This window comes from Clavelina lepadiformis, chromosome 5 (genome assembly GCF_947623445.1).
Source record: "Clavelina lepadiformis chromosome 5, kaClaLepa1.1, whole genome shotgun sequence".
NCBI classification, from domain to species: Eukaryota; Metazoa; Chordata; class Ascidiacea; order Aplousobranchia; family Clavelinidae; genus Clavelina; species Clavelina lepadiformis.
In genome coordinates, this window is record NC_135244.1 from 3,159,270 (window position 1) to 3,179,304 (window position 20,035).

The 20,035-nt window shown below is 37.9% G+C and overlaps 2 protein-coding genes across 5 annotated transcripts; both read left to right on the forward strand.

Annotated features, from left to right (window-relative positions):
* The first annotated feature begins 1,079 nt into the window (after positions 1-1,079).
* On the forward strand, positions 1,080-6,759 carry LOC143460501 (solute carrier organic anion transporter family member 1C1-like). 3 transcript variants are annotated; one of them, XM_076958022.1, is made up of 12 exons: positions 1,080-1,184; positions 1,835-1,989; positions 2,123-2,266; positions 2,589-2,773; positions 2,916-3,014; positions 3,158-3,306; positions 3,426-3,669; positions 4,636-4,834; positions 4,920-5,085; positions 5,283-5,446; positions 5,585-5,744; positions 6,078-6,759. In XM_076958022.1, exons 2-12 carry the CDS (start codon positions 1,904-1,906, stop codon positions 6,306-6,308), a joined length of 1,827 nt encoding a protein of 608 aa, XP_076814137.1. In that variant the 5' UTR covers positions 1,080-1,184; positions 1,835-1,903; the 3' UTR covers positions 6,309-6,759. The 3 variants fall into 3 exon arrangements, with proteins under 3 accessions (XP_076814137.1, XP_076814135.1, XP_076814136.1); XM_076958020.1 differs by lacking the exon at positions 1,080-1,184 and adding an exon at positions 1,509-1,597; XM_076958021.1 differs by lacking the exon at positions 1,080-1,184 and adding an exon at positions 1,509-1,597 and having other exon boundaries at positions 3,438-3,669.
* Positions 6,760-11,937: 5,178 nt separating this feature from the next.
* On the forward strand, positions 11,938-19,076 carry LOC143460946 (protein unc-93 homolog A-like). Of its 2 annotated transcripts, none has more exons than XM_076958640.1 (8): positions 11,938-13,387; positions 13,531-13,677; positions 13,795-13,976; positions 14,354-14,710; positions 15,126-15,299; positions 17,844-18,078; positions 18,293-18,460; positions 18,537-19,076. In XM_076958640.1, the coding sequence occupies exons 1-8, from the start codon at positions 13,246-13,248 to the stop codon at positions 18,680-18,682; spliced, it is 1,551 nt and encodes a 516-aa protein (XP_076814755.1). In that variant the 5' UTR covers positions 11,938-13,245; the 3' UTR covers positions 18,683-19,076. The 2 variants fall into 2 exon arrangements, with proteins under 2 accessions (XP_076814755.1, XP_076814756.1); XM_076958641.1 differs by having other exon boundaries at positions 14,354-14,693; positions 15,124-15,299.
* Positions 19,077-20,035: the final 959 nt, after the last annotated feature.

Consider the following 20,035-nt stretch of genomic DNA (forward strand, 5'->3'; position numbering starts at 1 on the left):
GACTGCTGTAAGCCAAAGTATCGGACGGATAAATGGAACAAGTCACAGTCAATAAATATTTTGCGAAATATTTTTTCTTGATCTACTAACACATCTTGATAGGCTATTCCATGTACAGAAGGACGTGATACAGAGCTTTATCAAATATTTGTCAAGCTTGTAATCGCTAACTTTGTTTGCCTTGTTATGATTAAGCGAAAACACTCATGCAGATGTTTTTGGACGATCTATTATAATTGAAACAAATTTTCGGAGATAGAGTTTACGAAAAGAATTACAACAGAACAATAAAATGCAAAATTTTCCTCAAGCAAAAAGCGTTTTGTTATTTAGAACTTTAATTAAAGTAATTTATGTTAAACCATCTTGATTATCATCACTTGCATGTTAGTGTTTTTGCATTGAATAGCCGCATGGGCTACGTAACCTTGTTTGCACTCTTTTGGCAAAAATTTAGGTCATAAATTGTCATGATTTACGACTTGCGCTAATAGGTCTATTATCCCGCTTGTTGAAAAACTTCCCGCTAATTTTGTAGCAAACTTTGCAGAAAACATGGGATCTCAACGCGACATCACCATCGTCACAACTTACGTAACAATGTAATATTGACATGACTAAAAATCCGTCATTTAATTTTCGGAAACTACGTTTGGGCGATATATATAGGCTTAAAAGCTTTGCCAAAGCATACTCCATCTCGTACATAAATGTCTCAGAGTCATAAGTCTTTTGATATTGCGACACCTTGCTGGTTTGTGGTTATATAACTTCGCATCATTTCAGCAAATATGATTAAGCTAGCGATGATGACTTTGCGAATCAAAATCGGAGGAAAAAAGAGGCAATTGCACCAACAAACAAACTATTCAGCGGCAGAATTAAAATGGCATGTTTCTAGATTAGGCAATTGTCATTTAGGCGATAAGAAGTCTGTCTCTCGTAGGAAAACAAACAAGTAACATAGTGACTGTTGTCAAAAGCCCATTAGCGAACTCTTTTTCGCTTTCTCCTAGTGTTCTGGTCAATTATCAACCTGTTGTTTAGAAGCAAAAGCCACTATTTTACCGTAAGCAGGTCACGTAGCCCGTTGTCAAAGACAAGCGATTAAAATAAGAAATTATGCAAACTTAAGTTGATTTCAGCTATGGAGGGTTTAATTGAACTTGGATTTAGATTAAAAGGTATATTTAGGTTACTGCGTAAGAACATTCAAACGAGGTCGACAAGAAACTAGAAAACATTGTTTCGAAAATACAACCTTTTCCGGTGAAGTGATGGCAGCCTTTACCTTCTAAAATAGCATAAATGAAATTAGGCAGCTGTTATGCTGCTTGCATCAAGACATACAATTTTACAAAGCAAGCTGAAGTGAAGTTTAAAAGCTACTTAAATCGACAAGAATAAGCTTTGGAACTGCAGCAAAATCTATCAAAAAATTACTGGCTTAGGCATAAACTCGCACCATTTAGCTTGAATAATGTTTAAACTTTTTGAAAAACAGAAAATAGCGGAGCACATTGTGTTACTGATTCATAACATGGCATTAGGTATAAGAAGTTTTTCGTTTTGGCTGGGCTGTATTTTATTTGCTGAGGTAAACTTCTTCATATGATCAATAATCCGTTTTGTTTATTTCTACAACTTTTCTAACTCTTAAAGCCGTAACTTACAAGGCAGTAAGCCTACAACTTATTGAGTGCAATACGCTAGTAGGTCGAGAACCAAATTTCGCGCATAACATCGCATTAGAACAAAAATGCAAAGCATGTGAGTACAAAGTAACCGTTGCAAAACACTGACGTTAGCGTTTGACATGTAACTTCTTCCGCAGATAACAGCGGGTGCTTACTTTCGAAGTGTGATAACCACCATAGAAAGAAGGTTCGGGTTGCCGAGTACGATGACCGCTGTTCTTACCTCCAGCTACCAAATCGGCAACTTGCCGTTCATGGTCGTGATCAGTTATATTGGAAGCCGTTACAACAGGTAGCTTATGAATTTGTTTTTTTTGTAAATTCTTGCATCTTGCAGGTCACTTATATGGATTACTTGCGGTGGAGTCTTTGTAAATTCTTGATTTAGTAGGACAGCGCTCAAACGTTATTTTTTTCATGTTTAGGCCGCGTTTAATAGCGATGGGAAGCCTACTAGCGATGCTCGGGTACATGTTAACAATTTTGCCTCAGTTTATTGGAGAACGTTACAAATTTGTGGACATTTCCCGCAACACGTCAAACAACGAGCACGTTTTGACTTGCAGTAGGTGAGGGTTGAACGACACAAGTTTTTCGCAGTCACGATGACTAATGTCTCACCGAAGTGGCAAACAACATGTGTGTGCTAAACGCTTGTTTGTTCTAACTTTGTACCACAACATGTTGCCAAAATGCTACTCTTGATGCAAAACATGATGATCGATGCAGCACGAGTTACTTCATCAGCATAACGCGCTTTGTTTTTATGTCAAACCAAACAACTTTTCTACAGTTATGAAGCAAAAATTTCTCCTGCATGGTGTAACCATGGCCAGAGAAACACTTTTGGGTAAAGATATAAAATAACAAATGATGTATTTTTGTTTGCAGCAGCAACTCCAGCGTAATCCAGGAACAAAACTGCGACGAGCAAAACGACGCCGAGTCTTCGAACCTATACATATTTATCTTGATCGGAATCATGATAACCGGAATTGGGGGATCCCCTCTGCAGCCTCTCGGGTTTTCTTACGTAGACGATCACGCAACAAAGCACAATGCAGCCCTGTACATTGGTACTTGTTTGCTTACAACAACTCTGTGGCTATCCAGTCTACAGCAGTTCGTGAAAATCTATGAACATTAAACATGTAACACTTGGATGCATGAAGTAAAGTTATAAGGGCTGGTTTGTTAGGTTTGTGACGTATTGTGCAGGTATTGTGACGTCCATCGGACTTGCCGGTCCTGCACTTGGTTTCGTTCTGGGCTCGGTAACGATGAAAATGTGGGTTGATTTTCCGTGGGTGGATACAGGTGAGTGAGTGAATTTGAACACACAGCTGGACTTGCCGTATTACTGATGCAAGAGCAGTTTCATGCAAAACAACGACGACCGACCAATTTCATTCATACACAGATTCATAAAGTAAGTTAGCAACAGAAGTCTTTTTACGCAGCAACGATCGGAATAAATCCGCGACACCCGGCTTGGGTGGGGGCTTGGTGGGTTGGTTTTATTGTGACGGCGATAGGGATATTTCTCTTCGGCCTTCCACTCTGGTTTTATCCGAAGGAAATGAAACAGGAGATAGAAGATATGAAGGAGGTACAACTTAGGTTGGAATCTTTTAAATTATCATTTTACGAACTTTGTTAATACAAAGTCGTGTAAGACCAAGTAAGCTACAATTAAGTCTCAAATTTTAAGTGATAAAACTAACTCAGAAACCAGCACAGAATGGAAAGAGCCCAGCAAATGGTTTCGAGGTTGGAAAAGTCAAAGCATCTTTCAAAACTGACACCGGAGTCGTGGAAGCCCTTAAACAACTCGCTTGTAACAAACGGTATATTTTGGTACTTGCGTTGTGGACATCAGAAGCATTCAGAATTTCTGGAGGCGCAACGTTTATGATTAAATATTTGGAAGTTGGCTTTGGAAAGTCTGCATCTACAAGCAGCTTTCTGATTGGTAAAACGTCTTTTTATTGGCCTAGCTGACTTTAACTGGGTTGTAGTCAATTTCCGTTTGCTAAACTAAGATATTAACTGCTTGTAGGCTTATTGTTGTTTGGTAGGGTACTGGTTTAATATTGTGACAACCGAACCAAAACCACGTGACTCTATGCTACGTCATAGTACTACGTTTGGAAAATATCTGCATCGGAAACGATCATGTGAAGACCTCGTGATCAAAAACAAAGAACAGACCTTACCTTAATTAAACTGGTAGAACAATTTGGAAAACACATACGTTAATCATTTCCAGGCTCAGCTTTGAGAAAGAGTTCCCTTAACTGTTACAACAAAGTATTTTTGCTGATCCGTTTTATAGACTCCCGACTCGCTGCTTGTACGGGCTTTTAAAGGTGGTTTTCCTTAAATTAGGTTGAACTTTTCGACACTTAATCATCAACGAAGCTTTGAGCTATGTGGGTTTTTTGTGCTTCGACATACACAAATTGTAATCTGAATATGTTTTAATGCAACACGTCTTTTTTGTTTTATACCCAACTGTCCGTTTTTTACAGCTGTCGCGCCTTTTTCGAACAATTAAAATCATGCTTACATTATTTTTTCTTTTTGGTGCACACTTACCCATTTTCTCTTTGGTGCTCGTTGCCATTATACGCATTTTTGTTTTAGCTCCGCAATAAAGGGCCTGTCTTAAAAAGGTTTTACAAATAGGGTCAGGTTTGAACGAACTCTCAATTCTGACGTAAGTGTTTTCCAAATTGTTGTACCAGTTCAATCGAGGTAAAGTCTTTTCTTTTTTTTTTGATCACGAGGTCTTCACATGATCGTTTTCGATGCAGATGATTTCCAAACGTAGGCTTATGGCGTAGCATAGAGTCACGTGGTTATGGCTCGGCTGTCACAATATCTTCTTTTTAGACGTGGAAATGACGTTAAAATCATATCTGTAATACTATTGTAGGGGCTTTAAACTTGCCATTTCTCATACTTGGAACCATCACTGGAAGTTTTATCATTAAAAGATGGAAGCTAGAAACATCCGGTATTATCAAAATCAGCATTTATTCGCTTTTTGGAACCTTAGCCTTCTTCGGGCCTCTGGTCTTTGTGGGATGTGATACTATTGATATCGCAGGCCTTACAGTACCCTACAACGAAAGGTAGAGTACTGTACAGCAGCAGAAGAGTATAACTTCATGATTTAGAGAAAACAGTGTTTTTTTCTAAGTCTGTTCTCCGTTTTAGCTTGCCTGGTGCCGAATTGGGTTCAGCTAGTACCATATGCAACGCTGATTGCAGCTGCCAAGACAGTTTTTACGCGCCTGTTTGTGGCCCGGATGGCATCACTTACGTTACACCATGTCACGCCGGATGCACGGGATTATCTAGTGATGATAGTGGAAGGATTGCCGTGAGTCTTTGGCGTTAAAAACTACGTATTAGAGTTTCTATACTAACTTAACAATTCCCATTGATTTAGTCAAACTACTGCGTTTAAAACGTATTTTATTGAAAACGTTTAACAAAATCGTTCACTATTTCGTTATTTTATTTAGCTAAACCAGACAATTAAATGTGATTTGATGATAACTGTAAATTCAATTTTAGAATTACACGTCATGCGCTTGTATTCCCGGTGAAGGTCACGTGGGGGTTGGCCGTTGCACAGACAGCAACTGTGAAAACTTAGCCTGGCTAATCATTGGTTTTAGTATGGTTGCAAATTTTCTCGGTGGTATGCAAGTTACACCTATAATGGTGCTGATACTGAGGTAGGAAGAACGTTAGCATTTGACAACTGCTACAACTTCAGTAAACGTTATGTGTCGCTGTAATATAGTACTCTATCTTGTCCTCCTTTTAAAACGTTGCTCTGACAACCGTTTTACGACAATTTGCACATGACGCAGGTCGCTCCCTGTTCAACTGAAAGCTTTCGGTATGGGTCTCATTCTCTGCAGCATTCGGTTGTTCGGTTACATACCTGGTCCTGTCATTTATGGGAAACTCATTGATAGATCTTGCTTACTTTGGAGCCGGAAGCCTTGCAGCGATAGAGCATACTGCAGTGTAAGTTTGCTTTCAGAGCGCGTCCAATGCACGAATACGGAGTTGATAATATTCTACCATAGCTTGCAGCAGGGATGCATAGGCCTACTGCAGTTTAAGTTTATTTTCAGAAAGTGTAGTGAACAAATGCGGAGATAACATCTGTAATTTGGTTTGCTTATGAAACTATCAAACGAATAAGCCATGTGGTGCAGAAAGATAATTTATTTTATCTTCCCCAGTGGAAAAAATACGTTCGACAACTTCTAACACTAAAATAAAGTTTTGGAGATTTAACGTTGTATTGCCTTAAACACATCAACCCATTAACGCTGAGATGTTTTGTCTTCCCAGGTATACGACAACGCTGGGTTCCGATACGGATTTCTGGGCCTCATGAATGCTATGAAGATTGTTTCAATTACGTTGGCACTGACTTACTATTTCGTATTTGCGAAGCCCGACGCTGAAAAACTAAAGAAGCAAATCGATCAAGAGAAAAATGGCAAATTGCAAAATTTCTCAGAAAACGCAGGACTGTTGCAATCTAAATCCATTGAATGCTTGAAGCAAACTGACATTTGAATGTTTACTGATTAATTATTTGCAAATCAAGTTCTGTTTTTATTTTGGTAGGAAATGTTGCAATTGAGCAAAGATAACAGGACTTCCAAACCATATTAAGTGCTAAACAGTAGACAATGACCAGAGCTAAGGTGGGCAAACTGCGGCTCGCCGACATGTTTTTTGTGGCTCTTCTAGCTGAATAACTATAGCCCAAATTGACTACTAATTATTTAATAACCAAGTTGACAAACACCACTGATTTTGCGACTCGCTGGTGTTTGTCATTGAACAAGTTTGCCCACCCCTGGACTAGAGCATACGGTTGGTCCTAAACTAATCATACAACGGTGCCACAAAAACTGGATATAAAAAGCTTTTATAGCCGTATATTTTACTTGAACCATTCAGTTTTTGTACCAATGTTTATTGCATTCCTGATTTCATTAAATATAAAAGTAACAAATGCAAAGCAGCGGTTCTCAACCAGTGAGTCAGAGCATTTTGAGATGGGCCAGATTATTTATATTTATCAGACTATGTTTCTATTTCGTGAAATCTCAGTCTATTCTCTTATTTCAGATGTTGTATTTCAAAATCAAAGTCTTGTTTTAGCATTTAAGCTGAGATGAACCTTAAGCTAGAAAGTAAGGCTTAGAAATTTTACAAGGGAGGCATTCCATTCTATTTAACAGTTACATAACCCATTTAAGCAGAGAAGTGGGCCACAAAATATTTTGCAGAACAAAAGTGAGTCACGACTATTGACTACAGCCTGTTTTAAAGCAATGCTTTACCAACTATTTTGAATGCGGTCTCAGCATACATTGGATAAAAAGCTACAACAAGGCAGTAAATACAAAGGTAAGCGTTAAACTTCATATATAAAAGAACTATGCAATTTAACAATAGATTTCATCATTCAGCAATCATTTAGCAATTGACCATCTCCAAATTTAAAAGAACTACAACACCAATTTTTCTATAGTAAGTAATTCATTAAGCTTAAAAGCTAGTCATCGAAATGGAACTAGGTTATAAGTTACTTACTGGCAAGTTTCACATGAACCAACCAAAATAAAAAGGTTTGGTGCCAAATCAAATATCCACAAGTCAACAGTTTAGACAAAACTAAAACAGCTAAATGTTAGCAAGTCAACCACTTCAAGCGGTTTTAAAAATTTAATACAAAAAAGGTCAACTAATTTTATCAAGATCTGGCACTTCTTTCTGTTTCAATCAAACATTCCCGAACTAAAGCTCTCGCGTGAAGGATGCCTCGCTTTAGTCTATCACTGGCGCTTCGACTGCCAGCATATGTTGGTTTGATGTCTTTACCCAACTCTTCTATGACCGCCAGTAAGTCAGCATATTTACTCTGAGGCACCTGGTCAGGAAGATACATGGGCATTTGTGAACTGGAGGTGTTTGGATATGTTTTACCCGACATTGCCACTAATCTTAAAATAGCTGTTATGAGAATTTTTCCAGTCCAGCTCTGGTGTATACAAGTTAATGATTTACTTTTCAACTTTTTGCAGCTTCAATATTTAGCCTAATTCACAGAGTTCTGAAAAAAAAAACGTTTTTAAACGTAACTTTTTATATCGGTTATCTTCATTTTCCCAAACCAATTGAAACTCAAATCAGTGTGAAAAAAATTTGACAAACAAACGGCAATAAAATAGCAAGCCTTTTATAATATTATCACTAGAATGAACTTGGTTGGTTATGATAACTAATTGATTGGCTCAGCAGCATAGTGGAATGTACGCAAGTCGTAAAATCCAGGTCCAATACAGTCAGCATTACAGTTGAATTACCCAAGCTCAAGGCATTGATGATGTTTGCTCCTATTCGATGGTGATCAATGTTCCCTCTAATTTTTCACGAGTCTGAGCAAACACACTAACTCCCTGAGCGGTCCCTTGGATAGCTGTGAGCAACATCAGACGTGCCACGTGCGCACTGTGGCCATTATTATGCGTTTATTTTATTTTCAATTCAGGTTGGATTTTTTTCTTGTGCGCAGCACAGATTTTCTGTGCGCGGAGATCGTGTCAGCAGTGCGCATTTGCGCACGCGCGCAGCTTAGAGGGAACATTGATGGTGATGCTCATGAGATCCAAATTCAAGCAAGGCCACAAAAATGTTTACAAAAAATACAATAATCGGAAAATCCACACATACTGACATACCAGTTTGGAAACTCTGTAACCCGGACGGCACAGTTCACCAGTCAGGTCGTTTTCAGCAAGATCTTGCGTGCTCCATAATCAAAACCGGCAGAAATGCTTGGATGCACTTGGGATGTGCAATTTACACAGTTCCACTAATTCAAACTCTAAATTAGTAGAAAAATGGGTGTACATAAGCTCTGTGTCCAAGTCAATAAGTGCAAAGTTATGCACCTCAAGTGCACTACTGTAGCCCAAGGAAAACTATATCAGTGTATTGAGTGCACCTACAGCAAACTCTGCAGTCTGGCGTGTGACTGGGCTTGAATGGTCAGGAATTAGGCTATCACCAAGTTAAAGCAGCTTAAATAATTTCGTCTTTCTTCAGTTTGAGAATAAAGATGCAGAAACCATATCAACTAGCTCGACTGGAAAGTACGATAGTTTTCAACGAGAACTCAAGTATGCAATGAGTTTGGCATGATTACATGCATTAAAGCCTCAATTCTCAGTAGGCCAATATTTATTATAACTTGTCATTCAAACAACCAGTTTTTCTTTGTTTATTTATTATAAATCGGTATGATGTTTGGAAAATTCAGCGTGCATGTTGATGAATCTCAGGGTCTAGTATACAAGTGCACAACCAGATGACATCACAATTTGAGCAGCTGGGGTCTAATTTACAAAGGCATCCTGTGGTTGTGCACTTGTAAAGATCTGTTTAAGTGGCATACTTTGCACTATGACCAACTAAGCGTAACAATTCATGGGGTATGATGTTCCTATCTGCCTACAAAATACCTGCAATTCTGGTACCTAAAGCCAGTAGCGTTAGTTCAGCATCACAACTTACCGTCTGTCCAGGAAAAATCGTGCATCCAAAGCCTTTTTCGAATTTATTTCTTTTTAACTTAGTTTGCAGGTTATGATAAACTAACCTCGACCAAACTCAAATCTAGTTTATCTTCCAACAGTTACAATTCAATACTTCTTTCGCCAGCATTCAAACCATAATTCTACTGGTTACGAAAAAAATCATTTGTTTTTTCAAGAAATTAAAACCATCTGCTTTCCTTACACCGATTTAACCACCTATCTTTAACAACGGGAATGACCTCCAACTAAAGCGATCACATCTAGTCATCGACGACTGAACAATGCCTGAAAAAAGTAACTACGAAACCAAAAATAGATTGTTTCTTACTTGATAGCGGTGGCTTCTTTTCATCACAAAGCAAACCTTTACTTGTTGCATGCATAGATATCTTATAAAGCAGGTATGAAGACTGCTTTGAAAATGCAACCGATGTTTTGATTGAGTCGGTTTTTAGATAAAATTTACTAAAATATTGCAATTGGTATAACAATTTTTGTTTAATAGTTACTACAGCTATTAAGGGATTTTATGGTCACAACTGTAATGTTCTTTTCTCCACAGTTACAAAGGCCGTCCTCAGAATATTTTCAAATGGTATGGTAAATTTTTTTTATACCAGTAATGATAAGTATCGTAGATTCGTGGTATAATTTTGCCTCTTTACGTCTAAAAAAATGCTTCGAAATAAAATATATTCTCAAGTTCATATGAACAGCATGCAATTTACGGCAGATAATTTTAAAACGTCGCATATGAAAATTTGTAACGCCGTATAACTCGACTATTTTTTATTTTAGAAAGATCAGACTAGTTTTTTTCGATAAACAAAACTGATGTTGCGTAGGGCGGAAATAAATTGAAAATTTTGTGTTGTTTATGTTGTTCTACACGAATCAAAGAGTAATTTTGTTCGATAAGAAGACTTTTTTAATTAGTAGCAAAGCTTATTTTAGATTGTATTGAGGAGGAGGCGGGCAGAATCTTTGCTGGCCCTGGTATTGTGTCCTTTCTTGCCGTGTACCTGTTGAAGTTACGTGTGACAATGAGCAATATCACAGAAGTGGAACATGGCCGAGTGTCAGAGGTAGTGTATGATCAGCAATCTGATGATCCTGAAGACTACCTCAGTGAGCAGCTGAAATCACGAAAGCAAAGGATGGGCGGATTGATTGGTACAGTTACCAAATTACAGAACAGGTTTGATGCACTGATGACCAACAATGCATTGCATTTAGTGGTTGCTAAAGCAAAGGATAATTTTGATTAGAAGTTGGTAAGCTGTCTGCAAACATGCCAGGAATACCTTCAAAAAGTTCCACAAGGTGCTGAACGTAAAATAAAGCGGACGGAAGCAATCCAGAATCTCCAGGAAATAGAAGAGGGAAATTGATATACCGTAAGGCCTATATTGTATACGCCCAGCAGTACAACATGGATGCTTCATCTCAACGCTCCTATGTGTGGGCTCGGTCTTCGAGAGTTAGCACTTGCTCAAGTGCAAAAAGGAAGCAACTGTGGCAGGGCTCTCTCAAAAGTGCGCAAATGCGCACGAAACTACGTCCTTGCAAATTACTTTTCTGTCAAACTTATTTTTGCGGTTTTAACTTTGCGAATTTTAGTTATAATATTTTTTAAACAACATTTTGGTTTTCTTTTCATTGAAAGCTATGAAACCGAGATAAATGCGGAACCGATATAGCGCTTTTAACTACAAAAGGGCATTAGGATTCTTCTTCTATCAAATGTTGTGGAAATGTTTTAATAATTTACACTCATTAATAGCTATAATAGTTTTACTAATTTTAGAACTTCAGTTTAGGTTTATGAAATCATGAACGCGGCATGCAAAAATGAACGCTCTAGAGCAGTGGTTCCTGACCGCCGGTCCGCGTAATTTTTTTGCCGTTCGCAAAGTATCTTACTTTCTGCCAAGCTAGTTTTAATATGGACTCATAAGCATTGCAAAGCTGTTACTCCCTGTAAAACGCATTTTACGCCTGGCCGATTCACAGCACTAAAACTGGCGGATCTTGGCTTCGTTGATACCGCAAACGTAACGACAACTTTCGTAAAGAAAAAGGTTACACAAGTCTGTTCTATTCACTCTGATCTTTTGTTGCCGGTCCTTGAATATTTTTTAAAATCTTTACCGGTCGGTGAACATTTTTTTAAATCTTTACCGGTCCTCAGGTGTAGAAAGGTTGGGAACCACTGCTCTGCTTTAGAATAGTGGTTTTTGACCTTTTTTATATTCTTTTTCTCTTTTCTCTTTTTTATATTTTACTCTCTTTTTTCTACAAGTTTACCAGATTTACCTCCAAGACATTCAATGGTGATTATTTATTAAAACAAAACTAATAAATTTAAAATAAAGAAAGAAAAACATGAAAAGTTGCAACTCGGTGTTTGTCAATTTTAGCACCACTCATGCACCTTACAATCAAGTGAAGAAGGTACTTACTCCAGAAATTCTGCTTTAGTGCGAAAGAAATTCAAGTTTGTTAAGAAAAAGTTGTCCGTGATTTTCGCCTACGGTTCAATAAGCAAGCGCTTGAACAGTCTTTGTAGTTCATATCACTCTAACGCAATTGAAGGCGACGCGGTCCAGTAGCATCAGCGAAGCCGAACTTGACGAAAAAAGTGCTTTCTAGATATGAATTTTAACTCAAAGCGCAACTACTAAATATGCGCTGGTTGCAGCGGATTTCAGTTTTTTGCACCAAACGGTGTAAAATGTAAGTGCTTTCTATAGTCAGGATGATCAAGAAAAAATTAACAAGGATTATTATGGAAAAATTACAGTATATACCGGTATAGAGAGAATACGTAACAATGGAGAATAGACATTTTTGAAGATAGTTTAGTTTTGCATAAAAATAAACTTTTATCCAAATAAATATTTTGCAGAATCCTCGCAAATTATTTATCAGCAGCCAAAGTTTTCAGCATAGCATCTTTTTGGCAATGCTTGGACCACGTGCACAATATTAAGTGTATACGTTGCATTTAATACCATCAAGTTACCGCAATCGTATAATATCATCAGAGGATTTCATTGGCCAAAATAAAAACAAGCAACAAGAAATACTTAGCGTAAAATCAAATCCCTACATCAAACAGCCAATGAGTGGCCTAAACCGGTGGTTTCCAACCTTTTATTGTTTGCAGACTGTTAAAAGTCAAAGCAATGCTATGAAAATCGGAAAACTAAAACTAGAATTAACTATATTTGTTGTGACTTGAACAACCAAAGAAGGCTGATCCATCCCACATGCACAAGTAGACCTAATATCAAGGCTTATTAAGGCTACATTTCAGCTCCCGACAGCACTGAATGCGAAAAGTGTCATCAGGACCGTGCAATTAAAATGTGAAGAATTTGAAAGCGAAAACTGAATTCAGAAAAATTAATGTGTCATGTTGCTTTCCACTAAACATTATTAAAAGGTTCTCTCTGCATGACTGTAATGAATGACAATAATATTTGTGCGGAGACCGACTGTTTTTTGCAATGGTACCCACTATAGTGGTGACTAACCAGTTGCATATAAGAAAATCATCAACATAATTTATAAGACATACAAGCTGCATTTCCGTTTGATCAAAAGCATTGCATGCAGAGTTTACTTTTTCTGGTTTCATAACCGGGAGAAATAAGTCACTTATTTCCTTTAAAAGTGATTTAAAGAAGCGGTTAAAAACCACTGAACTAAACGACAATATAGTGTAAACATAGGCTTAGAGGAACATGCCGCAAAAACTGAAATGAGAACATCATAGTTGATGCAAAATTACCCTTGGACAAATGCCAAGGCCAGTTACGAAGCAAGATTGATTGCTTTAGGTTTTAAATTGTAAAGTTTATTCTGTTAAAGTTTAAGAGATTACTTGATGTCCAGAGATGACGTCTGAAACTTCTGCTGACAAAGGGCTGTCGCTAGAAAGGCGGTATCGGTTGTTTTTGGCAGGAATCTTTGTCAATCTAACAGCTGTTCACGGAATTTTTTCCATAGTATCAAGCCTTAACGTTCAGGAGGGTCTCGGTAAGTGGAAGAAACATAATTAAAAAACCGTTTGCACAAAGTATCGTCATGTACTTTTGACAAGCAACTTTTGTTTGATGTGAAGGTATTTATGCTCAGCACAAACCTGCTTTATTGATCTGTAATTTTATCATGTTTAAAAGGAACCACGTCTTTTGCGGTGTCCTACGCCACTTCGATAGTTTTCACGGCTTGTGTTCCGGTATTAATCGAATTTGTAAGCATCAAGAAAGTCCTTCTATGCGGACAATCGGCTTACTGCCTGTTTATGGCTGGAAATGCTTACACATGTGAGTGATACTTCAAGAGCGTTAGGGGCTTTAACCATTACAAAACGTTATAAAATTTCAAGCATTGCAATGCGCAATGATGAATTAACTATATTGCTAATTGTTGACAATCTTCAGCATACTTTACTCTTATCCCTGGAGGAATATTTCTTGGGATCGGCGAGGGCGTCTTCTGGTCATGCGCTTTCATAATGAGGGGGTTCTTCGCGCGCAAGTGGGCTAAGAGCAAAAACAAAGACTTCGACAAAACTCTGTCTTATTTCAGCGGGCATTTGTTCACAGCATTGCAGTGCGGAGTGGTGAGGACCACACGTTTTGATATTTCTCATGGCTCTGATTTATTTCTGAGTCAGATTACGCACAAAGTACACACCACGTCTACACATTATGCACTGCACAGTATTTCTATATACTTCTCAGCCAAGTCTGCTCCTATACAGGACCACTGTTGCAATACATATATACGACATACCCTTTAGTTAAGGAGTTTGTAAAGCGCCAAGCAACCAACATACATCTCGTGGGACTTGGAAAACAAAACTTCTCAACGCAGCTTACTTTAAAGAAATACTTTAAACTGCTATGTAAAAGAAAAAATGCATGACTTATTTCAATGCATGAGGTAGTTGCTATTCTATTTTTTGTTCAGTATTTAAGTGTTTTTTATTCTTTGCAGTTGTGTGGAAATGGCGTCAGCTCTCTATTTCTCTTTGTGGATCGTACTTTATCGAAACGGGCTGGAAACTTCACCCGTTCCACCGACTTTACATTTTGTGGAGTGAACGACTGTCAGGCGGATAACGTGACCTTGGCCAATATTGAGCAATACACTCCCTACTACCCGGCAACTAGATATTGCCTCATTGCATTTCTCTGTCTGCTCGTCACCATCGCAATTTCTATCCTGTATCTGGCTATTCCGGCAGACGCAGCAGTCGGTGATGATGAAGAAGATGTGAATATAGATGAAAATCTCCCTTTGGAAGAGGAGATTTTGATAGAAGCAAGCCACGATGAGGAAGCGAAATCTGATGTAAAAAATGAACTTGCTTCCAGTAATTCAATAGACATTTTGCCGGAAATACAATTGATACAAGTTGATATAATTATATATAATAAGTTTTTTTTTCAATTTTTATAATTCAGTAAAAATTTATAATTCAGTTATAGATTATAATTAATTAATTAATCAAATTAATTAATGAAATCAAATTAATCAATTATATAATCAAATTATAATTTGATTTATAATTCAACAATATTTGATATAATTCAGAATAAAATTCAAAGCACTGACGTTTTGTTACCTATATGAAAAGATTTTACAACAAGTTTAATATTCGGAAACAGTTTCTCCGAATAATTGAAAAATAAACATTTACTACGGCTTGTATTTATTCATCTGTAGCCGTTGGATTTCTAACCTTGTTCAAATTTTCTATTTATAGCACATCTCAGCGTGTAGCAAGATCACCGAAACTTTCAAAAAGATGGCAAAATTTACAGTCAAACGAAAACACCTTCTCGTAATGCTTTTCCCCATTTACGACGGAATGTTAATTGGATTCGTGCTTGCCGAGATCACGCGATCTTTCGCTTCCTGTGTTCTTGGAGTTGATCAGGTACAACGGTAACGTTTGTAGTTCGCTTTCGCTATTTCGCGGTTTTCGTTTTCTAGACACGCTTCAGTTAACTGTTACCGGCCTATTCCTATTGCCGGTTCGAAGAGACCTGCAGTTAACTATATCAGAATTTATTGCAAACGATAAAAACAGTGCTTCTAGCCGAAGGTTGACAAGACTGAGGCGCGACAAAACCAAGCGTATCAGAAAACAACGTTACACTCTTCCTCGCTCCAATAAATTTCGCTTCGGCATTGTTTGAACATCAGTTAACATAACTAGCTGTAGGTGAAGCATATCCATAGTGCATATGCACGGTGGTGAAATATTTACACCTCGAAAGTTGGCCCAAACTGTCATCGATCCGTGGTAAAGGAAAACTGTGCTGCTTAGTGCAATCGTTGACAGCCCTGTAGTCAATGTAAAGCCATACGTTGTCGTCCTTTTTTACCAACACAACTGAGTTAGGCCAAGACGACTGTGAGTGACTAATAACGTTAGCATTTAACGTATCCTTTAGCAAATCATCTAACTTTCGTAGGTTTTCTTCTAACATTTTTCTCGGGTGTTGGCGTATCGGTGCGGCGTCTCCCGTGTCGATACTGTGAGTAAGAATATTGGTTTTGCCAAGACCACGTTTACAAAGTTAAACAACAGCTTCCCGCTCAACATCTGACAAATTAAGATCATTAAGATCAGCGGTTCTCAAACTTTTTTTAAAAAAATTACGCAACGGTCTCCTAGCAATTTTTTAAATGCCTCACGGTCCCTTAAAAAATCAACACAACACAACACGTTGGTTTTTATGGTATCAATGTGACGGGTGTACCTGCTTCTTTGCAACCAGTTCGGTTATGTTTGGTTCCGTTTTGGACAACGCAACCCTAACATCGTGAATCACATTCAACCGATTTCGAGCTTTTGGCTTGATGGCAAGTAGCGCCGAAAATGCAGATTCACACTCATATGTTGTTGGGAATGGTATTAGTACTTTCAAGGCCATCTTCGAAATGTCAGGGTAGGTTTGTGCCATTTCAATCCAAAAGTCACAGCAAGACTTTTCTATAAATAAGCGTCCCCCATTTCCATCATTCACCAAATCAATAAACTGTTCTTGAGGTAAATATCTTGTGAATGCAGTTCTCCAACACTCGTTCCAAAATGGTTATTTACAAAACGACCACTATACCGGCAACGGTGAAGTTTAGCTTTGCTTTTCCTGCCATCGCAATAACGGTTTTACTTGCGCTAAGAAATCGAGCATTTGAAGGGCAGTTCTTTAAATCTTGAGCGGAACATTGTTGGAAAGCCAAATGTGATATGACGGTAATTGATGCACCATTGTTAACAAGCGCAAACAAGGGCTTACCATTAATGACAACATTAACGTACCTGTATTGCTCTGCAGAGACGGTCTGTTATTTGTAAGTAACCAATTCTCGTTTTGGTTGTGGTGATGGAATCAGAGGAGGACACCCGTCCGCCCCGTTGGCGTTTTCCTGGCGGTTGCGTTGGAGACTATTTCTCCGTATGCAAAACACAGGCGTGATTCTCGTGGGCGAAAGGGTTGATTGTGGTTAAGACACTTGTCCGCGATATCTCCGATAGTGACTCACGTAAGGTGTCACTTCCTGTCACAGATCCTGGATCATTTGTCTCATGCGCATGCGCAGGTTCTATCATTTATAGCTTTTTGACAGTATCTACAAACTTTGAACAGTGTACCTCAATGTTGCGCGTCACCAGCCTGCTTCATGTTTGTTACGCAGTCCAGCTATAAAAAAGTTATACAAGACATCCTTCTTTGTGGCTTCATTTTCCGGTTTCGGGTATGCAATTGCTGCCAAATTGAAAAGGGCGTTAACGTGTCTTCGCTTCGTTTCACCTAGAGCTTGGGTTCTTTGTAAACGCTGTTGTTTGGCCTTGTTAGACCGAAGTGAGCAACAAACAACTTCCTCAGCTTTGGACTTTAGTTCTTCACAGTTCATGGTGCCTACTTCTGCACCATTGCATTTCATTTCCAACTTAACTTCTCCGATAAACTCAGCATAAAAGCATGTTTTCAAGTAGCTGCCGTTGCGTCCACACTGTGACAGAAACTTTCAAACGTAGATAAAAACTAGCTAAAACTTTCTCTAAGTTCAAACTTCGGAGAAAGATAACAAAAATTCATCTTGGATAAAACCTGGTCCAAATCACTTCCTTTATACAAGTTTTGAAACCGCAGGTCCTGCCGTGCTCGCCAAATGTTACCGGCCTATTTCTATTACTGGTTCGAATTGACCTGCAGTTAACTATATCGGATTGTATTGCAAACGATAAAATCAATGCACGTCTACACAGCAGTACTGGTATCAGTAGAATGCTCACTCGTTGTACAATGAGCAAGACGTAACCAAATTAATAAGTGCTTCTGGCCGAAGACAGACAAGACTGAGGCACGACAAACCAAACGTATTAGAAAACAACGTTACATAGCAGCTAAATTAGTTTACAGCAGGTTGCTAATTACAAAGCAAACGTCAGTTACAATTATATTTATAGGTTGGAATCGGAGTGCTTTTGTACGGCACTACAGACGCCTTGTTCTCCTACGTCGGCGGCAAAGTGGCGGGAAAATACAATCGAAACATTCCTTATGCCTGGGCGTTCATTGTTGACATCACGGCTTACGTATTTTGCCTTAACTGGGAAATCACCCAGGACAATTCCTGGGTTGTCTACATTTTATTTTTGGCATTTGGAGTCAGCGATGGAGTTTGGCAAGCGCTTACAAATGGTAATTTTGCTTTACTCAGTAACATTGGCGTACGCAAGGAAATGTTTTGAGGTTGAAACCCATGTTGTACGTTAATACTTTACAACCAAACAGTTTTGTGTTTATCAATAAGCGTATTACGTAGTCTCGTAGAAGCCTCTTTGTAAAAATTTTACGCCAATGTCTTAAGCGTTTTCATCCCAGAGCTTTAATCAGTTAGACGTCTTTGGTTTAGATATGTACGGGCACTATTTCAAGGGCGAAGAGAAGATAGCTTACAGCATGTGGAATCTTTTGGCCATCGCTGGAATGTGTCTTCAATTTTCGATTAGCAAACTTTTCTGCATGTATCAAAAGATCTACATTCAAATTACAGTGCTTTGTGCTGCTTCTTTAACTTACGGTAAGATGAATGCTTGTTTTTTTACCGTATGCAATGGTCATAAACGTTTAGTAAATTTTGGGTTTTGACTGTTTAGCAATTTCCTATTACATCTACTACATTCGAGAAAACACAACCAGTCCAACATCAGGCGGAGAGAGACACCTAGTGTCTGAGGAGAAATCCACAAACGAACGAGAATCCGATGCCGAATCCACTGGAAAAGCAACAACTTCGGCATAAGCTTTGGCTTTATAACAGGGATTATACTGTATTAATAACTGTCATTTTCGAATTGATTTTGTGTGCAACATTTTATATATATAATATATATGCTCAACTATATAAAGTTATAAACTATAGCACCATTTAACAATTTATGAGTACCTCATACCAGGTGATATAATATGTAACTTCTTATCTGTTTAGGTAAGAAATACAGTAGATGCATATACATATTTAGACCAAACTAATTGATTAAAAATAAATAATACTTTTAATACATTTTATTCTGTAAAAAATCCTTGTTGGAAGATATTTAGGTGAAGCCCTAAAAAGGCTCAATTAGCCTACCGGTATGTGAAACCTGCATATATTGCTTTATCGCTTAACCTTGCTGTTAATAAACTATCGACCAACAAAAAATTGTGCCAATATCTAAGCTCTACGACTTAGTAAAACATCGTGACTTATTTCAGGCAAAATATAATGCTAAAGGTTATGTCCGTTCGGTAAATTACAAAATAGTAGTACCAGTAGCCTAAATAGCTGTAATTCTTCTTGGAAGACTGTAATATCGTACACACGTGGATGACGTTATATGTTAGGGTTTCCAACTTGGGTTTTCCCAAACCGGAAACCCTTTTATTACCATTTTCTTCTACCGAAAACCGGGTTTTAAAATGTGGAACCCGGATCTTTAGGAATAATTCAGCAAAAGTGTCGCATTCAAAAGTTTTGCACATTATGGCGTGGTTGTTTGCAGTCTACTCAATTCATTGTTTGGTACTAGTATTTCATCACAATAGCCTGCATGTTTGCGTAATACTTTTGTAGACAAGTTGGGTATTAATTTGTATTGCGTCATAAACAAGAAACTTTTAAAATTTGATTAAAACGCAGAATACAACGTGACACTTCAGGGTTAATTTTTTAGTACTTCACACGAACTTGACCTGGCATCATCAGTTGTACCGGCGGTTGTAACTAATTACACCCGGGCGCGCACAGTCACACAATTAAAATAACTTTATTCAATGCATGTAAAAGTCAGTATTTCTGTAATCAGTATCAAGGTATAGCAAAGCAAAATTTGCACTGCAGTTCTAAACACTGATAACTTTACAAAGTTAGCCAATCATTGACATTCACCTTGTTTTTAAGTGTTTGTCAATTCTAACTCTAAACCTATCAAATATAATTAACCTTGCCGCAAAAAGTTTGTTGTAATGTAAAGTAATTACTGTTTAATGCACATTTTTATTTAGTTTTTCCCCTATTATGAATCTTAAAACATAATAAACTTATGAATTGCTTTACGCTTGAGCCAGCCAATAGTAGTGATTGCTTTGACATGTTTTCAGTTATAGCTTCCTA

Excerpts from the sequence above, each read along its gene's own strand:
- LOC143460501 (XM_076958020.1), top strand. The coding sequence starts at position 1,541 with ATGGCATTAGGTATAAGAAGTTTTTCGTTTTGGCTGGGCTGTATTTTA. Across the intron at positions 3,307-3,425 it reads AGATAGAAGATATGAAGGAG|AAACCAGCACAGAATGGAAA; the intron begins GTACAACTTAGG and ends AAACTAACTCAG. Across the intron at positions 5,447-5,584 it reads ATAATGGTGCTGATACTGAG|GTCGCTCCCTGTTCAACTGA; the intron begins GTAGGAAGAACG and ends CACATGACGCAG.
- LOC143460946 (XM_076958640.1), top strand. The coding sequence starts at position 13,246 with ATGACGTCTGAAACTTCTGCTGACAAAGGGCTGTCGCTAGAAAGGCGG. Across the intron at positions 14,711-15,125 it reads ATGAGGAAGCGAAATCTGAT|CACATCTCAGCGTGTAGCAA; the intron begins GTAAAAAATGAA and ends TTCTATTTATAG. Across the intron at positions 18,461-18,536 it reads TGCTGCTTCTTTAACTTACG|CAATTTCCTATTACATCTAC; the intron begins GTAAGATGAATG and ends TTGACTGTTTAG.